The sequence below is a fragment of the Marmota flaviventris genome, chromosome 3 (genome assembly GCF_047511675.1).
Source record: "Marmota flaviventris isolate mMarFla1 chromosome 3, mMarFla1.hap1, whole genome shotgun sequence".
In the NCBI taxonomy this organism is placed as follows: domain Eukaryota; kingdom Metazoa; phylum Chordata; class Mammalia; order Rodentia; family Sciuridae; genus Marmota; species Marmota flaviventris.
The window spans coordinates 170,249,442-170,275,648 of NC_092500.1; the positions used below are offsets into that span (position 1 = coordinate 170,249,442).

Here is a 26,207-nt window from a genome sequence, read left to right on the forward strand (position 1 = left end):
GGACTCAGGGACCCTAGATGTGTATTTAGTCCAAAGTGGGGATGTAGAAAGTAAATAGATCAAAATGAGGACAGAACTGAAGGTGAGTCTTTTTTTTTTTTTTTTTTTTTGGTACTGAGGATTGAACCCAGAGGTGCTTAACCACTGAGCCATACCCCCAGCCATTTTTTAAACATTTTATTTAGAGACAGGGTCTCACTGAGTTGCTAAGTGCCTCGCTAAATTGCTGAAGCTGGTTTTGAATTCTGTCCTCCTGTCTCAGCCTTCAGAGCTGCTGGGATTACTGAAGGGTGAGTCTGCTTTGAACTTTTAGCAAGATGATGTACCCCCTCCACAAGAAAACCATAGAAGGGCCAATATAAAGTTCAAAACAAAGAAAATCCATATGAATGCCATCGTTGGTGTGGGATCTTGTTACCACTCTGGGCAAAATCACTTTCAGGCTGACATTCATATCACACGCGCTCAGCTCTCCCTCTGCCGGCGATTTCTTTGCTTCAACAGTTAACTCTCTATTCCTAACCACAAGTGCTCCCAAATGACTTAAGAACTAAACTAGTTTTGAGTGTTTTTAAAGATGCCTGAATTCTTTAGGATAGACCTTGGAACCTGCTATTGGAGACCCAAATGCCTGGTCTCTTGGAAAATATTTTCATCGGTCTTAAGATGACAAAAAGTACGGATACCATACCATTGACAGGACAGGTCGTGTCATAGTGGGGTCATATCCCCGCCTCTATTAATGAAAGGGTTCTTAACCTGTAGTCCGCGGACAAAGGAGATCTTGGATGGGATTTTGGAAAAACTATCCCAAGTCCTGCCTCCAAACTCTGCAAAATGTACATGTGTGTTTTTCTGGAGAGACAGCCACAGCTTTCACGATGGTTACCAATGGAAGGGTATGTGCCATTCTTCTGGAACCACAGTGACCGACTGGCCTCACAGCCTGCAGGTCAGACAGTTATTACTGAATTCCTGCCTGGTGTCTTCCAGGCTCTGAACTGGCTTCCACCACATGGGCCTGCGGTCTCCCCACGCGTTCCCACATGAGCTCCCACACGCCATTCAGGGACCACCCTCGCTCTCACTTAGGCTTCCTGGGGCAGAAGCTCTGCCTCATCGCTGCACTGCCCAGGCTGCTACTCAGTTCGTGCCTGGGCCCACAGACCCTGCGGGACCGCGGCCGAGCCCCGCCCCTCCAGAGCCCCGCCCCTAGCGCCCGCCCCTCTCGCTCCGCCCCTTCTTCCCGCCCCGCCCTGGGGACACTGCGCTGCTGTGTGCGCGCAGACTTCTGGGAAGAGCTTTACGGTGTGGTAGCTGTCCTTTTACGACTGGCGGGGTTGCTTTGTGGCTGTTAACTTTCTCCGTGGTCTGAGCTACAGTGTCGTGGTGGCATCAGCTCCGACAGCGCAGAAATGAGGCAGAAGCGGAAAGGTGCCAACCGGGAGGGCGAGGGGGAAGGAGGGGTGGTCGCCCCGGCGGTCAGGTGCAAAACCCAGCTTTCCCCGCGGGAAATCTGCTGCCCGACCCAGTCTCCTCGCCGCCCGGGTCGGTGGTGGGTGGATTCCAGCCCCCCGCCTTCTCATTTCCTCGGGATGCTGTTTAAACCAGCCTACGCTGACTCTCCGTCTGCCTCTCGGGCAGGCACTTGGTGTCTTTTACCTAAGTCGCAGGGTGAGCTTTATAGCAAAGTGTGCTCTTCAGGGAGTTAACGTGGTTAGTGCATTTAACGCCTTCTCGGACTCTCACGTTAAGGTTTATTTTACGAGTCATTTGACGTGTCTGAGATTTTCTTTTTAAGCCTTAAATATGAAAAGCCATGGATTATCCTTGAAGTCTGTGGAACAGTTGTGCATGCGTTGACTCCCATTTCTATTTCCTGAGCTAGCTCGGAGCATTTTTCTTTAGTTTCTCAACAGAAAGGAGTGAAATTTTAGACGTCCTCCCAGGTTCTGTTCTTATCGCCATGTGCTCACTGGTCTAATAATGCTAATGGTTATCAGAATAAGAACTACTTTTAATGAGTCTTTACTAGTCATTCTGAAGTCACTATCATCTTCATTTTACGCATAAAGAGATTCAGTTAAGTAACTTTCCCAGCTCAAAATTATACATAGGAGATGGGGAGCTGGTTGGTCAGGCTGTGTCTGTGACCCCAAAAACATAAATGAAAAGTAAATGTGTGTCCTTAATCACTATGCCTCTTGGCATTAATTACTATTTATCTTCCCAAGCAGCAGCTCCCAGTCTCCTGAGTGTTGTCTATTATCTTGTCACATCAAACATGCCCCAAATTAAATTTGTCCTTATCTCTAACTTGCTCCTCTCAGTCAGCCAGGCCAGACAACTTAATTATTTTAGCTTGATCTGACATCAAACCCTGATACCTGTTACTTAGAAGTCACACTTGAAATAGTTTACCCCTTCTCATTTTGGTCACTGTCATCCTAATCTGCTTTCACCAATAACCAATATTTGAATAATACTTTGGCTTTCATATATGTTATCACATATATGTGATCTTGTGAGATTTGTGCGTATTATACCATTTTTACAGACAAGGACATAGATACTCAGAAGGCTTTGATCCTCCCTTTATCACATAGTCAACAGAGGTTGGGATTGGAATCTGTCTTTTTAAAGGTTTTTGTTTGTTTGTTTTTAATTTCAGATCTTGTGGACTTTTAACTATTGCCTTTCAAGAGCCTTTTGCTTAGTGTCCAGTTTATATGTATGCTTTTCCCCTTTGAAATCATTCTTTGTATGACATTCTCACTTTTTTTAAACACTACTTTTACCTTTTTGTTTCCAAAGTTGAGAATATGAAACTCTCTGTTGTGTATTGCATTCTATTTAAATGCCTTTGTCTTGTGCCATTGTACTCTCAGCTATCTGAACCCTGAGCCCTGTCTGGTAGCTTGTGCTGTAGTTAGGCAGTGCTCCTTCACACACAAATAGGTCACTCTTATGCATGACATTAGTCCTTCTAGATTGCTTTCTGTGTCCAGATCCTGCCCTGTTCAGAAAAAAGACCCCGTGCCATTTCTTCTATGAAGCTTTCTCTAATTTACTGCTCTATTTAATTCAAGTGGTTTTCAGATCTTAATGTATTTTTTATCAGCCCAGCCTCCTTTTACCCTCCAAATAAAGTTTTCTGCAGAACCTCAGTATATAAGGAGATGAGAACAGAGCTGCTGTGGTGTAATGGAGATAGACCCTTCCCTTCCCTTCGCTTCTTCCTCTGCCACCACCACCAGCCCTTCCTGTTACATGGCCCCTTAAGCACCTTTGTAAAACTCTGAAGTGCTGAACTATGTGAGTTGGAAAGCATTTAGCCCCTGACTGTAGGCAGACTTTTTCTCTCAAATTGTTTTTGTGTGTTAGTTTTGTCTCCTTAAATAGAGGTGTGTAGCGCAGTGTGGCAGGGGAGGGGGGGAACCATGGAAATGATAGTGAAAAGACTGGATTTGAGTCTTAGCTGTGCATTTACAAAGATGTTGTAACTTACCTTTGCTGATTTTATCTGTAAAAGGGGACAACAGTACTTATGTTACAGTGTTTCAAGTAAATGAAAGTAAATCAAAGTAAATGAAAGGGCTTCAGGGCTTTCTCATCCATCCTTCTGTGATGACTTCATTATCACTGCATACCAGCTTTCTGTGCAGGCAGAAGCATGCTTACCGACAGCCCCAAGCTGAAAAAGAGTGGCATCTTTTTCCTTGAGGAAAAGAACTCAGATTGGCCTTGAACCAGTAAACTGGGATTGAGGATGGGGTCATATAAGAACATGATAGCTTCTGCTCTGTCTTTGGATGACAAGGGGAACCCAAGTTGTCAGGAGAGGGTAATGATGGTGGGCAGACTGGATCTTAGAAACATGTTAAGATCCTTAATGGTGTAAAACCTACAGCCCTGCTTTACAATGCTGCTACTACAAATAGAAGATAGATTTGAGTTTCAGCTTCACCCTTTGTGATATCTTTATGGGCAATTGTTCTGTCTGCCACACTCTGTTCTAGGTATCAGTTGAATTAATGCATCTAAATGTTCTCTATGAACTGTAAAGTATGCAAAATTAGTAATTACTAATCTGGAGCTAAAAACAAGATATTTAGTTACTGTACAAGTAGGGAATTGGGGCCTTTTTCTAGCTTATTTTTTCCTGTATCTAACTGTAATATTCTCATAATGTTATATGCGTATAATGGGACCTTTTCCCATGTGTAGGTAAAGCCAGGTTTGTTTCAAAATAAAGATACAAAAGATACGATCACATTGTAAACAACAGATATTTAGTGTCTTCTAAACTTGAGCTACTCTCTCATAGTTGGATTGATTTTGAAGAAAAACTCCTACTAATAAGATTTTAAAATCTTTACTAAATAATGTATTTTTTTAAAACTACTATTGAATCTTATCTTTTCAGGAGATCTCAGCCCTGCTGAGCTGATGATGCTGACTATAGGAGATGTTATTAAACAACTGATCGAAGCCCATGAACAGGGGAAAGACATTGATCTTAATAAGTAAGTGCAAAAAAAGGTAGTTTTGTTCCTAAGTAGTAGTTCACATTTTGATAGAATTATAATACTACTTGTTTTTTGTTTGTTTGGTACTGGCAATTGAACCCAGGAGTGCTTTACTACTGAGCTAAATCTCCAGTCCTTTTTTTTTCTTTTCTTTTTTTAATATTTTGTTTTTTAGTTGTAGTTGGACATAATGCCTTTATTTTATTTTTATCTGGTACTGAGGATCGAACCCAGAGCCCTGCACATGCTAGGTGAGCGTTCTACTGCTAAGCTACAACCCCAGCCTCTCCAGTTCTTTTTTTTCCCCCCTCTGTTTTTTTTTTTTTTTTGGCTAAGGGTCTTGCTTAATTGTGCAGGGTCTCATTAAGTTGCTGAGGCTGGCCTTGAACTTGCAATCCTTCTGCCTCAGCCTCCCCAGTTGCTGAGATTACAGGAATGTGCCACTGAGCTCAGCGATTACTACTTGTTTCCTATTTCATATTTTAGTTGAGAGCTATAGTTTTCTACTTTGCTCTGTCACTTGTTTGTCTATGGCAAAATTGTCTCGTAGTATAATAATACTCATAGTTTCTAATGTTTATTGGGCACTTTCTATATTTCAGGTACTGTTATTAGTGCATTGTATGTAATAGCTCAGTTAATCCTCTCAAAATATTGGCCGAGTACTGGTGTCATCCTTATTTGACAGATGGGTAAGCTGAGACATAGAGAAGTTAAATAATTTGTCCAGAGGTAAATAACTAATAATTGGCAGAGCTGGGATTTGGAATGAGGTCATCTGTCTCCAGAGTCCATGCTCTTATCTTCTGGGCTACATCATTTTATATCCTACTTCTCTTTCCTACTGCCTCAGTGAAAGCATCTGTTCTTTGGGGACAATACTTCCTTTGGGCCCATGATGTAATCCAGCCCCCTCCTCTTTAGATCCTCATTGACACATGCATCCACTTCCTTTCCATAGTCACATTCATGTTGGTCTTTGCCACCCTCGAATGAGGATGGTCTTTCATCTCTGCGTTTCTTTTTTAATTGTATATTCGCTGTATAGATCAGCCCTAAAGAAAGAGTTCTACTCCAACTCAGGTCACCTAATCACCACACGCATGACCTATTCTTATATCCTGTTCTCTTCTTACTTAAGCTTCTATAATACTTGGCCCCTTCCCTGAAACATCATGTTCAGTAAACATTTGCTAAATAAATAAGTAAATAATTATCGCCTTTTGAGTATGAACTCATTATATTATACTCATTTTCCTTTCATAACTTTAGTAGTTTTACTTCTCTTTTAGTTGGTTATGCCCCTAATTATATAATTGTTAATTTCTAGTGAACATTCTATTTTTGTCAAGCAAGCACCATGCTTTCTAGTAAGCCTCCCTTTAGTTCCATTTGCAGCACGAACACCATTCTCCTCTCGATTCCCACAGTGCTCTCTATTGTGTTATCATTTCACAGTTACTGTATACAAAATTACTATGCCCCAGTAACTTCCTTTTAAAAGTACTTTTTATAAATATCAATTATATTGAAAGCTATCTATTTTTGTCCTTCACTTAATCGAGCACTTCTAAAGTTAAATTTGCCATTTTCCTTAAAACTGTCCTTTACTCAGATGTCCCTAGCCTATTATGTATGGACTTTCAGCCTGGCTTTAACCTGTTTTTCCAACTTTGTAAACTTCTGTACCTTTACAGGGAAAGTTTCCATCTTCCTACTGAGTTGGTCTACCCATAGTTCTCAAATTACATGCATCCTGTGTTTATATCTTCACACAGGTGGCCTGTCTGTTCTCAGCTTCATCTCTGTTTGCATTGCATATCTGCAGCCCACTTTTTCTTTGGGTTCATTTTCCATGACCATCTCTCCACACACATTAAATCCTGTCTGAATTCTAGAAGCATTTACTGGTGCTTGGTGTGGGGCAGGTGAATGTATTTTATCACAGTGTACTTGAAAGGACCATGCCTTGTGCCTTGCACCTTCTGATGTACCAGGCACTTAGGTAGTCTCTGTGCATACTTTGCATACTTGGTTAATATTAGTTGAAAATGATGTGAGCACCCCACAGATGTCTCTAAATGGATTAAAATTGGAAGATAGGATGACTGTCAGGGTTTCTTAGCAGTCACAATTAAAAGCTGGTAAAATTTTAGAGAAAAGCAAAGGAATCATTATTTATGATGAAGGTTACATCTGGGAGCTAGGGTTAGGGTTACAATCAGGGAACAACCTGCAGAAGTGGTTACTTTATAATTATTTAATAAAGTATATTTATGTTTTATGCTCTATTTTATGAGTATATAATATTTTGTCTAAGAAAGTTGTTCTCAACCAGAAATGTTTGGCAGTGTCTAGAGACCTGCCAAGAGGGAGGCTAGTGAGTGGAGGTCAAAGAAGCTGCTGAACATCCTACAGTGCACTAGGCAGACTCCCACCCAAAGAGCGTCTTGTCCCAAAGGTCCATGTGCTGAGGTTGAGAAAAGGTAGTTAGAGTACCCGCTAGAATAGAAGCCAGAGCAGTGTTTGGAAGTAGACCTGCATTGTGCCTCATCTTGGGCCTCTCCACCATAGTCTTGTGGTTTTCTTTCTGATGTTTGAGGGTAAGAAGAAGTCACTTACTCATGAATTTTGTTCTTTTGTTTCCCTGATATTCACAGATCTTAAAGCCTCTGTGGTCACATGGTGAAGGGTAGGCAAGTGACAGGAGTTAGTGATGTTACTTAAACATTATCCTTTCGGTAGCTTGTGCTTGAAATATCATGATCTTGATAACGGTAGATGCTTTACTGAAATTTCAGGGTGAAAACCAAAACAGCTGCCAAATATGGCCTTTCAGCTCAGCCCCGCCTAGTGGACATCATCGCTGCAGTCCCTCCTCAGTATCGGAAGGTCTTGGTCCCCAAGTTAAAGGCAAAACCCATCAGGACTGCCAGTGGGGTGAGTGATTCAACTCATGAAATATTGATACAGGGAGTGAGATGGCGGTGGGTGATTCAGACTCAGAAAGTCTGTTATGTGATAGAGTGGAGATGTGCAGAATGCTAGGAGCAGAGAGAGGAAACCAGTTAGTTGTGCTTAAATGAATAGATGATGTTTTGATGTCTTTAAAAATAAAGATTGAGGCTTGGTGATAATCGCTGTGATAAATGTTGGCCCGCTAAAACTGATAGCTTTCAATATAATTGATACTTATAAAAGCACTTTTAAAAGGAAGTTACTGGGGCATATTAGTTTTGTATATAGTAACTGTGAAACGATAACACAATAGAGAGCACTGTGGGAATCGAGAGGAGAATGGTGTCCGTGCTGCAAGTGGAACTAAAGGGAGGCTTACTAGAAAGCATGGTGTTTGCTTGACCTGTACGTGATCCTCAGGTAAGTGGGGAAGAGCAGGCTCCAACGGTAAGGAGAGCAAGGGTACCGGGAACCAATGTGCAGAGGTGGGGTAATGCAGAGGGCCTGGTATGTGCAGGGACACTGAGTACACCAGACTGACGGGAGCCAAAGGTTCTTTTGGAAAAGCAGCAGGACATGAATTTGGATTCAGCTGTGAAAGATCTTAAATATCTGGCAAAGAAGCTAGATAATCAGAAGTTTAAAAGGATTCTGAGAAGAGGAATGATAAACAGTAGATTTCAGAAAAATAATCTGGATACAGCATGCAGGATAGTTTAGAAACAGAACGACTTGTTTGGAGACTTTGGTCTGAGTTCTATGTGAAGTGTAGAAATCTTAGAGATTGTTTTAGCATTTAATTCTTCACTTGATTTATAGACATGGCTTGAATTTTAGGTCTGAGCATTACATATGAGCTTACTACTATGGAAGACAAAGGTTTAGTAACCTTTCAATGCAACCTGTACAGCCGGCTTCCATGGTAACAGCCTGCCTAATTCTCTTTCTGTCTGATCATTTCTGTCTCTTTCTTGGAGGGCTACTCTTGTTTTTGCTTGTAGTCCTGGGTGCATTGTATTTAGGACTGTACATGCTTTCCTTGGTAATCTGATTCAATTGTTTATTTCTCCTTTTTTGGTACAGGGATTAAACCTAGGGTCTCAACATGCTAGGCAAGGGCTTTACCACTGAGCTATATCCCTAGGCCGTTTTATTTTTTATTATGAGACAGGATCTCACTGAGTTGCTCAGACTGACCTTGAATTTGGAATCCTCCTGCCTAAGCCTCCCCTGTTGTGAGATTACAGGCATGTGCTACCATGTCCGGCTCATTTGATGTTTTAAGTATGGCTGTGTGCTGACCCTCTGCTGCAAACTTTCCCCAACCTCAGACCATGCCTTACCTGATAGACATTTGTCCATTGCCTCAAGTATAGCTTAGCCAAAACTAATCTTGGACTTGCCCATTGGTCTTTGCTACCATCCACTCAGTTTCCAAAAAAAATGTGAAATGCATCATCTGTTACTCCCACCACTGGTAGAAATGTTTTGGCCTTTATTATTTCTTTTTTAGATTATTACAGTCATTTCCCAACTGTTCTAGTTTGTCTTATGTGCATCAAATCCATCTTTGACATCACTGGAGCAATTGATCAAAAAAATACCAGAAGCACACAGTTATACTTATGTGCCACCATTCTCACCTTTGTGATTTATTCTTGCTGTTACTCTAGAGGCACTTGGTTCTTTTTTTTTTTTTGGTAGAGCAGTTATAGGTTTATAGGAAAACTGAGCAGAAAGTAGAATTCCCATATATGCCTTCCTCCCCACCCTGGTTTCCCTGTGTTGGTTTGATACATTTGTTACAATTGATGAATCAATTTTGCTAGGTTATTATTAATTAAAACCTATTGTTTGCATTAGTGTTCACTCTCTGTTGCATTGGTTGGGTTTTACCAAGTGCATAATGTCACATAGCCATATAGTACTGTATGAACTAGTTTCACTGCCCTTAAACTCTTTTCATTCCTCCCTCCTGATGATCCAAATCTAATCTGACAATCACTGATCTATTTAGTTCTTCCATAGTTTTGCTTTTTCCAAAATGTCATATAATTGGAGTCATACAATACAGTGTAGAGCCTTTTCAGATTGGCTATTTTGACTTAGCAATGTGCTTTTAAGTTTCCTCCTTGTGAAAAGAAGAACTCAAATTAGCACCATTTGTCAATGATATGATTCTATACCTAGAAGACCCAAAAAAAATTCCACCAGAAAACTTCTAGAACTAATAAATGAATTCAGCAAAGTGGCGGAATATAAAAATCAACACCCATAAATCAAAGGCATTTCTGTATATCAGTGACAAACCCTCTGAAAGGGAAACGAGGAAAACTGCCCATTTACAATAACCTCAAAAAAATAAAATACTTGGGAATCAACTTAACAAAAGAGGTGAAAGACCTCTACAACAAAAACTACAGAACACTAAAGAAAGAAATTAAAGAAGACCTTAGAAGACAGAAAGATCTATCTTGTTCTTGGATAAGCAGAATTAATATTGTCAAAATGACCATACAACCAAAAGCACTGTACAGATTCAGTGCAGTTCCAATCAAAATACCAGTGACATTCTTCATAGGAATAGAAAAAGCAGTCATGAAATTCATCTGGAAAAATAAGAGACCCAGAATAACTAAAGCAATCTTTAGCAAAAAGAGTGAAGCCTGTGGCATCACTATACCAGACCTTAAACTACACTACAGAGCAATAGTAACAAAACTGCATGCATGGTATTGGCACCAAAATAGATTGTAGACCTGTGGTACAGAATAGGGGACACAGAGACAAACCCACATAACTACAGTTATCTTGTATTAGACAAAGGTGCCAGAAACGTACGTAAGAGAAAAGATAGTCTCTTCAACAAATGGTGCTGGGAAAACTGGAAATCCACATGTAACAAAATGAAATTAAACCTCTATCTCTCACCATGCACAAAACTCAAATCAAAGTGGATCAAGGACCTAGGAATTAAACCAGAGACCTTGCGCCGAATGGAAGAAAAAATAGGCCCAAATCTCCATCATGTCGGATTAGGCCCCAACTTTCTTAATAAGACTCCTATAGCGCAAGAATTAAACCAGGAATCAATGAATGGGATGGATTCAAACTAAAAAGCTGCTTCTCAGCAAAAGAAACAATCAGTGAGGTGAATAGAGAGCCTACAGAATGGGAGCAAATCTTTACCACAAGCATATCAGATAGAGCACTAATCTCTAGGATATATAAAGCACTCAAAAACCTTAACACCAAAAAAACAAATAACCCAATCAATAAATGGGCCAAGGAACTGAACAGACACTTCAAGAAGATTATATACAATCAGTCAACAAATATATGAAAAAATGTTCAACATCTCTAGCAATTTCAGAAATGCAAATCGAAACTAAGATTTCATCTCAATCCTGTTAGAATGGCAGCTATTAAGAATACAAACAACAATAATTGTTGGTGAGGGTGTGGGGAAAAAGGCACACTCATACATTGCTGGCGAGACTGCAAATTGCTGCAGCCAATATGGAAAGCAGTATGGAGATTCCTTGGAAAACTGGGAATGGAGCTACCATTTGACACAGCTATCCCACTCCTCAGTCTATACCCAAGGACTTAAAAACAGCATATGGCAGGGACAACAGCCACATCAATGTTTATAGCAGCACAATTCAATAACTAAACTGTGGAACCAATCTAGATGCCCTTCAGTAGATGAATGGATAAAGAAAATGTGGTATATATACACAATGGAATATTATTCAGCATTAAAAGAGAATAAAATCATGGCATTTGCAGGTAAATGGATGGAGTTGGAGAATATAATGCTAAGTGAAGTAAGCCAATCCCAAAAAACCAAATGCTGAATGTTTTCTCTGATATAAGGATGCTGATTCATAATGGAGTTGGGGGAGGGGAGTGTAGGAGGAATAGATGAACTCTAGATAGGGCAAAGGGGAGGGAGGGAGTTGGGGGGCTGGGGGTAGGAATGACCGTGGAATGTGATGGACATCATTACCCTAAGTACGTATATGAAGACATGATGGTGTGATTCTATTTTGTGTACAACCAGAGATAGGAAAAAATGGGCTCTATGTGTAAAATATGAATTGTAATGCATTCTGTTGTCTCATATAACAAATTAGAATTTAAAAAAAAAAAAAAAAGTTTCCTCCTTGTCTTCATGGCTTGGTAGCGCATTGCTTTTTATTGCTGAATGATGTTCCATCATGTGGATGTACGCTTTGTCCATTTACCTATTGAAGGGCATCTTGTTTGCTTTTAGTTCTTGGCAGTTATGAACATAGCTGTTGTAAACACTCAAGAGAAGATTTTTGTATATATGTACATTTCAGTTCATTTGAGTAAATATCAGGGAGTATGATTATTGAGTTTTATGGTATAAGTATGTTTAGCTTTGTAAGAAACTGCCAAATTATTTTCCCAAAGAAGCTGTTTAATTCTGTATTCCCACCAGCAACAAATGAGCATTGTTGTTGTTCCGTAGCCTTTTTACCATTTAGTGTTATCATTATTTTGGATTTTAGTCGTAATGATAGTTATGTAGTGATACCTCTTAATTGTTTTAATTTAAAGTTCCCTAATAACATAGGATTTTGAGCATTTTCACATGGATTTATTTACCATCTATAGATCTTCTTTGGGGAGGTGTCTGCTCAAATCTTTTGTACTATTTCTAATTGGGTGTTGTTTTCTTATTAAGTTTTAAGAATTCTTTGTGTGTATGTTGTACAAATATTCCATTCTGACGCTTGTCCTTTAATAATCTTAACAGTGACTTTCTTAGAACACAACTTTTAAGTTTTAATGAAATGCAGCTTCCCAGTTTATTTTCTTTAATGGATTACATTTTGGGTATTATTGTTATGAGACCCAAGGTCACCTAGATCTTTCTACCTTCTGAAAGTTTTATAGATTTGCATTTTATAGTTCAGTGTATGATCCAGTTGGAGTTTGTATTCTTTGAGTGTTTGCTTCTTCTGTGTGGAACACTCTGATTGTTGTTATTCTTAATAGTATCAATATTAGTAATAATAATAACAATAGCTACTTTATGTATCAGCCACTCTGCCAGGTACTTTATGTATGTTTTCTAATTTGATCCTCATAGCAGTCTTGAGGGTTAGATAGTACTGTCTTCATTTTACAAAATGGGAAAATACATAGCAAGGACAGAAAAAAATATTTAAACCTAGATCTTTCCTCAACTCCAAAGTCATTGCTTTTCCATTTTGTCAGTAATTTCTAAACAGTGTTCTGTGAAACTACAGGGTTTCTTTGAAGTGTTTTAGGAAGTATGATGGAAAATGACAGGGGAGCTGTGGGAGCAGGTCTCATCTCTCCCTCACCCAGTCCAGTTGCTCTTATTTCTTTTGTGTATTGAAATAATATCGAAGTAAAATGTTACATGAAGGAGAGTGAGATTACTTTAAAAATACTTGAGAAACACTGACTTGCTTTCCCGGCCCCCCTTTCCTTGCCCTCTTGGCTCAGCTTACTTTCTCAGCATGAATGTTCCATCCTCAGAAAGGCTGCCTGACCCTGCTGGCCAGAGCCTGTGACCTTCCTTGGGCATGGTCCTCATTTTCTACAAGCTTCTTACCCTGTTGTTTTGAAATGGCCTCTCTGTGTCCTTCTCCCCTGCTGAGAAGTATGATTTCAGAAGGCCCAGGCAGTGCATTATCACTTCTATAGTTTTTGGGTCCACAGAGCTCTGTGTAACCTGGAACTGGCCCATAAGGCAGCCCCTCAATAAAAGATTGTTGGATTATTGACTTCACCAATGAGGTATATGGTTGTCTCATTTTAAATTAAAAAATTTGCTTGAAAATCCCAAGTTTTTATAGCATCATTTGCAGTCAAGAGAAATGTAAACAAAGGTATAGTATTAATTTATAACTGCAACAATTAACAGTAGTAGATACTGTATTTACTATTGTAATTATGTAACCACTTCCTATTGCCTTTGCAGTAAGCTAAAATGTTGCCAGTATCTATTTAAATAAAGTCCCTATGACAGCAACAACAACAAAAAAGAAATTCCCAAGTTTTTGGTTCCCAATTTTTAAGAGTTTCTTGCAGAATTACTTATTGGGGATTTCCTTACATCAGTATTTAATGTTTTAAATTATAATAAGTTTTATTGTGAGAAATAATCACAAACTTTCAAAAAATTGAAAAGTACAATACATGGAACTTTCCCCCCTGAACCATTTGAGAGTAAATTACAAAGCTGATACTTCAGTGTATATTTTCTGCAAACAAGAATGTTTTCTCATATCACCATAATGTAGCCATCAAAACCTTGCTGTCAGACCTCATTCAGGTTTCACCAGCTGTTTTAATTGTGGAGAGCCATTCTCACATGTGACTGGGCGACTCCCAGTTTGGGTCTGAGGCGTTCTGGCTGTGTCGGAACTTTCCCGGCCCTCTCCTGATGAGAGAAGCCGTCCGTGTGGGGGTGTGACTGACCACTGACCCCGGGGGCCCAATCACTGACCCTGACCTTGGAGTGCGGCCCCCCCCTCAACCTTCATTGGATGGAATTCTCCCCTGAATTTCTTGTTCCCCAATAAAAGGCTACTCCCTGGCGTGCTCGCGCTCTGTCCCTCTCCTGCTAACCCTGAGTAATCCTTGCTGCCCTTCGGGTGGTTCGAGGTTGGAGCCAGAGAGGGGAGCCGTCTTGGACCTGGTCATAGAAAAAGGTAACTGAGTCTGTGTGTTTTATTTCGATCTCACTAGCTAACTTTTATGCCAAGAACCTCATTAATGAAACCAATGCGCAGGCCACATGGTGGATTCAATAATGTCTGGCAGGACCCAGATGGCATTTAGTTGTGGTGTCTCTTGAATCTGGACACTTCCTCTGTCTTTCCTTGACTTCTTTACCTTAACCCTTCTGAAAATTTTGGGCTATCTTCTATCATGTCCCTCAATTTGAATTAATCAAATATTTCTTCATAATTAGACTCAGATATTCATCTTTGGCAGAAATATCACAGGAGTGTTAACTGTGAATCTACATACATACATGCGCACTGTTGTACATAACTTATTTCCATCTATGTTTATTGGTGTCTTAATCTGTATATATTGAAAATGCTGAGTTCAGAAAAATTCCTTTAATTTCATCCTGCCGCAGGGTTCACTCTGCTTCCCTCCTTGTCTGCCAGTAAGATACCTGGCTTTCATCAGCTTCAATGAATATCCTTACCTCGCCACCACCTCAGATGTCCAGTCCTGCATCTCTGCCACCTGCTCCTTTCTCAGGCTGATACTTTCCTCACACAGTCTGGCTTAGTCAGACCTTCAGAATATTTTGTACACAGTCTATGAGTAAGTCGAGACCTTATCTTTATAGTCTCTGCTCTGAATACTGAGATCTAGTGTGTCCATGAGGAATTTGGATTATAAAAGTTAAGTTTTTTATAATTTTAGAACATCGCATAAAGTGATTATTTTCTTGTAGGTTATTTTAGTATAACAGTAATCAGAGAGAGAATCAGAATCACTGTGGCTACTTTGAAATGTAGTATAAAACTCGTATACAATTCATACGTTCATTTTAAAAGTTATTGATATTGAAATGAGAGATCACCCTTAGACCCCCTTAAGAGTACAGCATTACTAATACCACTGAGGCTCTTTGCGCACTACTTTGATGACATGCCTCTTGTTTCTTCTGAGAGATGACCACTCTCCAGAATTTTTTGTTAATTTTTCCTTAATAGTTTGTATTAATCTTCCTTTTATAGATTGCAGTTGTGGCTGTGATGTGCAAACCCCACAGATGTCCACACATCAGTTTTACAGGAAATATATGTGTGTAAGTAGAATTTTAAAAAGTTGCATGGGTATTTTTTAATTGAACTAGTAAATTCCCAAAACCCTTGATTAGTATATGCTGGTAATATTTGAAATGTTTATTTAATAGATTTATAGGTTCTCTGAAGCAGCAACTGTTAATAGGATATTTCAGTACTTTAAAAGTGGAATATATAAAGATTTTAATTTTTTACAATCTACAGAAACAAATACATAGGTTATGAAACTCAGAACAGTAGACCCTCTCATAACTGATTAAGCAAACCATGGAAATATGAATTGCAGAAATTTAAAATGAATTCTGATCAGAAAAGTATCAAAATAAAAATTTATCATATAAATACTTTACTTAGATATTTGTAAGAATGAACAGCGTGTATGTGTGACTCCAGGTGTGAAGATAGGAGGGAGATTTTTCGTGGACATGATTGCCAAGAAAGCACCGGGTTGGTCCAACATGGAAAAATTTCTTATGTTCACCTAAAAGTTAAATAAACCTCTAAAATAATAGTGACTATGGTATTTTGTAGATGAATGTAATAGTGCTCCTTTACCTAGTAATCTCACTTATCAGTAGAAAACTGCAAAGACTGTTCCATTAGGATTGAAAATGAAACTTGTTTCATGCCAGGATTTTATGGATACTATAGGTACTTGAACTGGACTATTGAAATAGTTTTGTGTCTGACCTCCATGTCCTTTCATGGTATTGGCAGATACTGTCCTGGTGGACCTGATTCAGATTTTGAGTATTCAACACAGTCTTACACTGGATATGAGGTAAAGTAATTTGAGGTTCTCCTGATCAAGTGTTACATTATTTTTCACCAATAACATGGTCTTATAAGTACTCACTTTATTTAAATATTTTTTAAATTAATTTTTTTCCCCTAATTCTAAAAGCTGTTCATTCAGACAAGGTATTTTCCATGGTTCAATTTTTTGTTGGGTTGTGGGGATTGAACTCTGGGCCACTTTGCCACCAAGCTATATCTCCAGGCCTTTTTTATTTTTTATTTTGAGACAAGATATTGCTAAATTGCTGAGGCAGGCTTCAAACTGGAAATCCTCTTGCCTTAGCCTCCCTAATCACTGTTATTACGGTATGTGCCACTACATCCAGCCATGATTCAAATTTTTAAAAATACCAAGTCTGTCATTCAGTGCAAAGTCCCCTCACTCCTCTCTCCTAACCATCCTTTACTGCTCTTCCCCACAACAGTCGGTCAGAGGTACCTGTTTCCTCTACATCCTGCAAAAACATCTTATGGGTTTGCGAATATGGATGTTTTTACCCTACTTCTTTATATATAAAGTAGCATATCAAAACATAGTTCTGAACCCTGCCCTTTTCATTTCAGAACATGTCTCAGAACCTTTTACATTGTTTGATGGCTCTAGAGTATTCCATTGTGAGCAGATAGCATCAAGGCTATTTGTAGAGGCATTGAAAACCACGTGTATTTAAGAACTTTGTTCAAAGATTATTTTGCCACCTAAATTTTGAGTGTGTTACACATGTGTATGAGTGTATAGCCTTTGATAACCCTGGGGATTCCATAAGCCTTTCCACAAAAGGCAAGTGTTATCCAAGGAGACATCCTGCCTTTGAGGTCCCGGAGACTGGGTGGGGACAAGGCTAGCAAGATCCTTCTCAGGTTATTATTTGGAACCCTAACAAGACTAAGAAGGCAAAACTGAGATACAAACCATAGAGAATTTTAATACAACCCTTCAGAACTACTTTTTGTTTTTTAATTTGATGTGGATATAATTGAATGTTTTTCGTTTTTCGTCTTAGCCAACCTCCATGCGAGCTATCCGTGCTAGATATGACCCTTATCTACAGACAAGACACCGGATAGAACAGGTAAATTTTTAAAAAGCATTCTTTTAAATTAGATTTTTGTCCTTAATAAGGTATTGTTGCTTGGGCTGGGGTTGTGGCTCAGTGGTGGAGCACTTTCCTCACACATGTGAGGCACTGGTTTGATCCTTAGCACCACATAAAAATAAATAAATCAAGATGTTGCGTTGATCACTAAAAGTAATATTTAAAAAAATAAGTTATTGTTGCTTTATTTGGGTTTGGCATGAAATAAAAATTATGTTTTCCCCCTTTGAAATTTTTAATATTTGTTTGAGGGAGGGAGATTGTTTAGTGTTGCACAGCCTGGTCAAATATCTATTTTATTGAGAGACAGTATTATATTCTTTAAGGGTTGTATATTCTCTAAATTTCTTTCAGTTTGTAAAAAGTCATTTATGAAGTGTTTGAAAGCTTTTAGACAATTGGTGAATGAGTTAATTTTAGCTTCGATAAGCCTGGTCAAGAAGTATTATGATTGGTTTGCTGGGTGAGGACAGAGAATTACTGCAAAGTGGTGTGAGAAACTTTTGGGGTATGAAATTGTTTTATGTCATGGTCATGGCAGTGGTTGTACAACTCAGATATACAACAGAATTCATTCATTGTGTACTTGAGGTTAGTGGATTTTATTGTAAATAATTATCTCAGTGTTGCTGATTAAAAACAAGTATTGTATATGTCTGCGCTGTTCAAGAAATCTGAACATTAATGGATTTTTTTGGTTGTTTATAAGTTTACTTTAAACTTGTCCATTTTTAAAAATATGAATACCACAGTTGTCATAGTTATATATGGTAGGGCAAACTTAAACTCTAAAATGGAAAGTACATACCTCAGTCAATAAGTTGTTTCCAGGTTTATTTAACTCTATTAGTGAATACCCTGCAGGTCTCATTTCATGTCACTGTCCCATAAGCATATGTGGGACAGTATTGTCAGCAGTAGGAAAGGGCCTCACCTGGGTGAGCCTAGTAGTTGGGAAAAGTATGTTCTGAAGTGACTTTGGCTTCCTTTTTTTTTTTTTTTAAGCCATGATACTTAACTTGTAAAATGTACAATTCTGTTTCAATAGAATGTGAATGTTTGTGTTCACCAAAAAAGAGCATGGGTTTTGTGTTATTATTGTTGTTTTTTGCATCTTATTCATTTATTTGGGTGCTAAGGATCTAACCGAGGGAGGAGCATGGGTTCTAGAGATCTGGAAACTAACAGAACAATTCTTTTAGCTGTTGATGCACTAGAATCAACTGAGTAACTTCTAAGACATGGGGCAGATCTTTACCTCTGGAGATTTTGCTTACATCTGGCTTAGGGTCCTCCTGGCAAGAAATTTTGCAAAAGCTGCCAGGGGATTTTGATGTATATCCCTTGTAAACAACCATAGATTCAGAAGTAGAGTATTCTTTTAGTGTCAAAGTCTAGATGTATACATATCCAGTTGTTGTTGTTTTTTATAGATTGTTGTTTGCCATTTCAGAAACAAATATTTTTAAAGGTGCCTTTGTCTACAGTTACTATAGTCATTTTTTATTTGGTAAGTTTAGTTCATAATTTGATTCTTTGACTCTGGTTTCCTCAAGCCTGAGATAGAACAAGAAACTTAAATACCTGTTTTTAAAAAAAGAATCTTGACTTATTGTAATTGACAAAATGAAAGATTATGCTGTCCCTTAGTAAGAAGAGACATAGTATTTTTTTTTTCATCAATCAGACATTCACTTTAAATTTTTTTCCTCCAGAAAACAGGCTTGAGAGGCCACCTGTGCCCATAATCTTCAATTTTAAACTGCTTTCTTGATTTTCCTTCTAATCTAGTGTTTTTGTTTCTTCTGTTACTTGATATCCTGATGAGGCTGTATAATCATACAAGCATAATTGTTTAATAGTCATAAACACATCTTCCGTAGTCCCCAAGGAATACCAGAGTCTGGCATAAAATACATGATCAGTGAATATTTGTGTTGTATTTTATCACCTTTACTGCTTTCTAGATGATATTTCTGGTGTTTTTAATTTCCATTTAACTCTGAAGGTATTGGAATTAAGCCTCTTACTTAACTCTCACCTTCACTCATTTGATCAGTAATTTTTTTTTCCAGACTTGAGTCTGTTTTCTTATACACAGAATTAGTTAAGTGTGTTTAATTGCATCTCATTTTTGAACTATAATTGTGAAACATTGCCAGATAAAATTAGAAATTTTGCAATAGCCCCATAGAGTAGTTGCCTAAATCTTTCTAATGTTGATGATAAATTTATTTCTCTTTCAGTTAAAACAACTTGGTCACAGTGTGGATAAAGTAGAGTTTATTGTGATGGGAGGAACATTTATGGCCCTTCCAGAAGAATACAGAGATTATTTTATTCGAAATTTACATGATGCCTTATCGGGACATACCTCCAACAATATTTATGAGGCTGTCAAGTAAGAAATCCTTATTTTTTTTTACCCTGTCCAAAGTAATTGTCATTTTGTCCTCCTAGCAGCAGCCTCTGAGAACGCCTTTTAGTCTTCATCCATGGTCTTATTTCCTGTACTCTCTCCTGTTTTGTGTGAAAGGATTATTTTCATTGAAATAATCTTAAAAAAAAATTGAATACGGCCCATTGATGTAGTAGTGTTCTCAAATAGAGTCACAGAATGTGGTCTCTAGAAGATCTTTTCAGACTTAGGCTGATCTAAAACTATGGGGTCTCAAATAAGACTTCTTTTGATTGAACTGGACTTTTCAGCCCACCTAATAAGAGGACTGGGTACTTACTATCAGAGACATTTAGCTGTTATAAAATCTAATGACTGTCATTTAAAAACTTAAGTTATCAGTGACTGTTACTATTAGTAATTTCTGTTTATGAATGGGCTTTGTTTCATGCTGCTATAACAATACCTGACACTAAGTACTTTATGATGAACAGAAGTTTATTGTTTCATTGCTCTGGGGACTAGGATGTCTAGTATAAAGGTGCCAGCATCTGGAAAAGACCTTCTTGCCATGTCACCACCATGGTCATCATGGGTCTATATCAAAGCTGAGGAGGAAGGGACATGAGGAATGGAATAAGGGAAGATATTTCCATTTGCTCTGTGCACAGGCATTGTGATAGGTGTTTGATTCACTTATTTAATACTAATAATAAGCCTTGAGTTAAGTATTCAGATTATCTCTGTTCTTCAGATGAAGAAACTAAGGCACCTTGCCCAGAGTTGCACAAGTTCATTGGTGGAGGATTGGGGACTACACTGTAGGCAGCTGTGCTTCAGATCCTGAACTTACTGCAGTGGTAGAATCTGCTAGGTGGAAAAATCGAAATGAGTAGCTTTGCATGTGCGCGCACACATGTGCATCATCAGGGCTTGAAACTATTGGAAGGAAATGCTCGGTTTTTCTGATGTATCCACCACCTCAGGATTTTTTCTGGCTTCTCTTTTATAAAAGGTTAGGGGGTATTATATAGCTAATTACATGGTTGTTCAAATAGTGCCCCTCCTAGACTTTTTTGTGATGGTAAGTAGGACCAGATTTTAAGTGGACCTAAGGGTAGCCTTATTACCCATATGAAAGCAATTCTTGGCACATAGTAGGCTTAGGTAAACTTGTGAGAGGCTTTTGAAGGAATGATCAAATGACCTTGGTAGGTTTGCCTCTTGGAAATGGGGATAGGGATATTGTTTTAGTCAGCTTTTTTGCTGCTGTAGCTAAAGGACCCAACCAGCACAAAATATAGAGGAGGAAGAGTTTATTTGAGGGCTCATGGTTTCAGAGGACTTGGTCAGTAGAAAGCTGGCTCCATTCCCCAGGCCTCAAAGTGAGGCTAACATCATGGCAGGGTGGCAGAGGGAAGCAGCTCCCATCACAGTGATCAGGAAGCAGAGAGAGAAACTCCACTCTCCAGACACAAATATATGCCAAAGCCATGCCCCAATTCTCACCTCTTCCAGCCACACCCTACCCCTTCAGTTACCACTCAGTTAATCCCTATCAGGGGATTAAATCACTGATGGGTTAAGATTCATACAACCTGATCATTCCTCCTCTGAACCTTCTTGCATTGTCTTACATGCGAGCTTTTGGGGGACACCTCACATCCAAACCATAATAGATATCTTTGTGTACTGTCCCTCTTTCCCCTATAGCTGTCCTCGAGTTTGTAAAAGAAAAAGAATAGAGGGGCTTTTTCTTAAATTTACTATCTTGGGTAGCTCCAGGGCCTGTGTGAGGAACTTGCCGCTGGACAGTGCATGGTGAGCAGCCTTTCATTCGGCTGACCCTAGGTAATATGACAGGTGAATTCTGTGACCTCAGTCATGTGATCTGTTCCCCAGGGGCTTGGAAGCAGGATGAGATGATGACTATTTTTACTGCTCATTCAAAACCTGATCATTCATGGATATGAGTCATGCTTAGTAAAACGCTGAAGTCTTCAAACTTTTAAGGAGTAATGATGTAATCCAGCTCATTCCTCTTAATACTGAAAGATCAAACTATAGCTTAGAAAAAAATGTGACTTGAGGGAACAATTACCTCAGAAGGTGACTGACGGAAATTCATTCAGCTCTGAAAATTCTCTGGGGGTGTGATCTGTCAAGACCATTTAATTTTTCTTCCTGAGCTTATGTATACTCCTTTCTCAGTGTAGATTTCTTGAGTCGATGATCTTGCATATTGAGTAAAATTGAGCTATAAATATCTTAAATGTTTGCCTGCCCCCTCCAAAAAGTCTGCCACACACAGCTTTCCACAGTCTGCAGTTTGGTCCCTTGATCATCTGAAGCAGCCAACTAATTTGATCTCTAGGATGCAGCTAGTTGACACTTTCATCATTTGAAACTCTTTAACAATTTTGCTTTATTCTTGGGAAGTTTTATATGTGCAGAAATGTTCTAGTTTCAGATGGTGTTGGAGTGTAAGTTATATGTCACTAGGGTAAAAATGGGGTTTTGTGTGATGGCTAGCTAACTCTGGATGGCAGTGTGTTTGTCCAAAAAGCCCTTGGAGAACAAAGCCTCTTTCAGTGGCAAGTGAGGCAAAGCCAGCATTGTTATTTCTGTTCTTGAGTTTACCTCAAGAGGGCAACACACACTTTACTTTCAGATAAAAATTTGTATTGATTTGAGCCCTCATTGCGATAGATCTCATGAATGACTCTTAGGAAATAATAAAAGTACAATCCAGGAGCCATAAAACCCTTCATAATGTCATACTGAGTCTGCCAGCCCACACTCCATATTTTGTTCTGGTCTCCATACACTGAGACAATGTGGAAAAGCCAATTTTTGGACTCTTTGTTGCTTTGTTTTAATAGGGTTTTTGCTGTAATAGGGTTGTTATTCATTCTTAGAGAAACAATTGTGTTATTTGTAGAAATAGTAGTCTGATTAGCACTAGAGAACAGGAAAAAGAAAATTATTTTCAAATCTTAGCATCATTGGGAAATAAGGAACAGCCCAGAAAAAAACTGTCTTTGAAATACTATGCTTTGTTCAGATTCTTTGGATTTAACCTTGCTGTTGCTGTCTTGCATAGACGGTGTTCAGGAAAGCCGGTTGGTTTACTAGGATAGCCCCCTTCCTCAAGGATGTAGGTAATAAATTTCAGGTTCATTTTATTGCTAATTGACATTAGTTGTTTTTGCTTACTAACCACACTGGTGTAACACTGACTTTCACAAGCCTAGAAGGGTGTTTTTAAAGATTCATTTTAAACTCGGTTAAAATTACATATTGTGGCAGATGAGTAAACAGTTTTTTTGTTTGTTTTTAATTTTGTTGTTTTATTTGGTACTGGGGATTGAACCCAGGGGTACTTAACCAGTGGGCCACATACCCAGCTCTTCTCTTAATTTTTTATATTGAGACAGGGTCTCACTAAGCTGCTGAGGCTGGCTTTGAACTCACGATCCTCCTGCCTCAGCCACCCACGTCACCGGGATTACAGGTGTGATCACTGCCCCTAGCTAATCAACAGTTTTTAAGGTTAAGAGTTTTTATTCAAAACAGGGCCCAGCTTCATTATTAGCTCAGGTGTTCCTGTTTTCCTGTGTCTAACCTGAGTAAAGGTCTACTTCTTAATGCAAGAGAGAGAAGTCAGGGCAGGGAAAGCCTCAACAAGGTGAGTCTGGTTATCATTTGTGCAAGTTAGTACCAAGCAGTGCACAATATCCCTGTGGATGGAGAAATTGGAAAGCTTAGTGCCAGAGGTCTGTTCAAGGACACAGCAGACAGGGAGAATTCACTGCATCAACACAGTGCTGACCACTCATGGCTGTCAGCTACTCTGAGACTCCCCTGTAGGCTCTGGAGAGCATCCTTCACTGGTGACCACCATCCCCTAAAAATCATAGCTCTGGAAAAGGACCATCAGTGGGCTCTGAATCACCCATTCACCAGAATGCATATGTTGCCAAATAACTTAAAACAGCCTTTTAGAAGAGTTTTATTCCTTTTTAATCAGCTCTGCCCAGAAGCAGTTTTACATTCCATCTTTAATGCTCCTTGGCTTTTTTCACAAGATGCAATTTAAAAGGGTAGTTACCCATTAAGAAGTGGGTGAGTCACACATTCTCCGTTGGAATTTTTAATTGATTTCCGTTCCTTAACTCTTTTTTTTTTTCCCCCATCGATGACTTTAAATCCTCCAACTGTGTCCTTATATGTCTTAGAAAAGCTAGAGTGCTAGGGAATACTGGGTTCCAGGCCCCAAAGACAGATTCATAGACTTGCACAGCTATGAAGGAAGCACAAACAACCCACGCAGGCTTGAAAGAGTTGGGACTGGCCCTGCACTGGCCCTCTTCAGGCAGGCCTCAGAACCTCCCGTACTCCCTCCCCCTCACTGATGTGTTGATTACTTCCTTCCATCACTACTTCGGTCTTCATAGACGGCAACAAGGGTCCTTAGCATTGTCTGGCCAGCCAGGATACAGACTTGGTCAGGTTTTGGTATCGGTGTTGTGCAGCCTCAACAAAGCAAGTAAGAAATTGTTTCCTCCTCTGTCTTCTAGAGGAGCTCATGTGAGACCAATGTTATTTCTTCCACAAGTGTTTGCTGGAATTCCCCAGTGAAACTGTCTGGGCTGGAATTCTCCTTATGGGAGATTTAGGTGATTCACTAATTCCTTTAACAGATACAGGGCTACTCAGATTTTGTTTCATCCCTGTCCTTTTTAGTAAGTTTTTCAAGGAATTTGTTTATTTCATCCAAGTTGTCAGACTTGGGGATTATGTTTATATTATCTCTCAGAATGTTCTTACTCTCTGTAGGAACTTAGTGATCACCCCTCTTTCAGCCCTGGTGTTGATTCAATTACCTTCTCTTTTTTTTCTTGATTATTGTTCTTTGGATGTTGTTTATTTCTTCTCCATTTATTTCTGTTTTTATTTTTATTCATTACCTTTGGGTTTTCAGTGCTCTTCCTTTTCTAGTGACAAGTTGGGTATAGAAGCCTGGCCATTGTTTTCGACCTTTTTTCTTATAAATATTTACAATGCTATTTTTCCCTCTAAGCACTGCTTTACCTGAATACCTGCATTTTGATACTTTGTGTTTTAATTATTATTCATTTCTAAATATATTTGATACTCTATATTTCTTATTTGATCCATGAATTGTATATCCATGAATTGAAGCCTACTCAGTATTTCCATTCTTAAAATTTTTTAAGATTTATCTTGTAGCACAGTATATATTGTCTCTCTAGGTGAATATGGCATGTGTATTTGAAAAGAATGTGCATTCAACGGTTTAGGTGTTAAGTTCTGTAAGGATCAGTTCAGTCAAGGTGGTTTTGGGTGTTATTCAGAGGATATGTTGCCTTCCCATCACTATAACAAACACCTGGGGTAATCCACTCACAAAGAGAAAAGGTTGATTTGGGCTTGCTCAAGAGTTTTGGAGGTTTTAGGCCTTGGTCAGTTGGCCCCATTGCTTTTGGGACTGTGGCAAAGAAGCACATCCTGGCACACAGTGTGGCTAAGCAAAGCTGCTGCCTTCTGGTCAGGACATAAAAGACAGGAAGAAGGGGCCAGGGTTATGGCTCAGTGGTAGAGCACTTGCCTAGCATGCATGAGGCACTGGGCTCAATCCCTGGCACCACATAAAATAAAATAAAGGTATTGTGTCCAACTATAACTAAAAAAAAAAAAAAAGAGAGAGAGAGAGAGAGAAAGAGGAAGAAAGGTCCTCAATCCCACAGTGTTCTTGGAGAGCAGCCCTCCGTGACCTGAAGGCCTTCCACTGGGCCGTGCTTCAAACAGGGCCAAGCTGGGGAGCAGGCCTCTCACTTGGGCCTTTGGGGAATGTTGGGTGGTAGCAGATTGTCCTGGTCTTTGGGATTTTGTCTTATTTTTTTTACTCTTGTCTAGTTTTATCAATTGCTAAGAAAGAGGGATTTCAAAATCTCCAACCCTGATTCAAGAATTGTTTATTTCTCCTTTTAGTTATTTTAGTTTTTACTTCATGTATTTTGAAGGCTTGTTATTAGGTAAATACACATTACTGTTATGAGTTTCTAATTTATGGATAAAAGTTAACACTTTATAATTTCAAAATGTCCTTTTGTAACCCTAGACTTGAAGTTTTCTTTATTTTATATTAATTCAGCCATTGTAGTCTTGTGTGCTTTCTGTTGTCCTGTGTTATCTTGTTCTGTTCATTTACTTTCCACACACATGTACCTTTATACTGACAATGGGTTTCTTACAGACTGTAGTCTGTAGTACTTGGGTCTTGTGGGGGATTTTGTCCAAAATTTTGATGTTGTCTTTTTATTGGAATGGTTAGTCTGTTAACAGTTGATGTAATTATTGATAAATCAGTTTATATTGATGGTTGAATTTATATCTACTAGTTTAATTTTACTCTTACTTTGGTTTTCAGTAGGAAGAATAATGTTTTAATGAATACCATTATTGTCTAATTCCATATCATGTATTTTTTCCAATATCCTTTAATAGGGTCTGTCTTCTTAAGAGAGAGGATCTCTTATGTCTTAAGAATAGAAGACACTTATTG

At 38.9% G+C, this 26,207-nt stretch overlaps 1 protein-coding gene across 1 annotated transcript in view; it reads left to right on the top strand.

The window, feature by feature from the left end:
- The first annotated feature begins 1,319 nt into the window (after nucleotides 1–1,319).
- The window catches only part of Elp3 (elongator acetyltransferase complex subunit 3), a 79,160-nt gene continuing 54,272 nt past the window's right edge, over nucleotides 1,320–26,207 (top strand). The window contains exons 1-7 of the mRNA XM_027926977.2: nucleotides 1,320–1,434; nucleotides 4,427–4,526; nucleotides 7,331–7,469; nucleotides 15,257–15,327; nucleotides 16,043–16,106; nucleotides 17,128–17,196; nucleotides 19,467–19,621. Coding sequence (XP_027782778.1) covers nucleotides 1,416–1,434; nucleotides 4,427–4,526; nucleotides 7,331–7,469; nucleotides 15,257–15,327; nucleotides 16,043–16,106; nucleotides 17,128–17,196; nucleotides 19,467–19,621 — 617 coding nt within the window. The 5' untranslated portion in view covers nucleotides 1,320–1,415. The remainder of the gene's footprint in view (nucleotides 1,435–4,426; nucleotides 4,527–7,330; nucleotides 7,470–15,256; nucleotides 15,328–16,042; nucleotides 16,107–17,127; nucleotides 17,197–19,466; nucleotides 19,622–26,207) is intronic.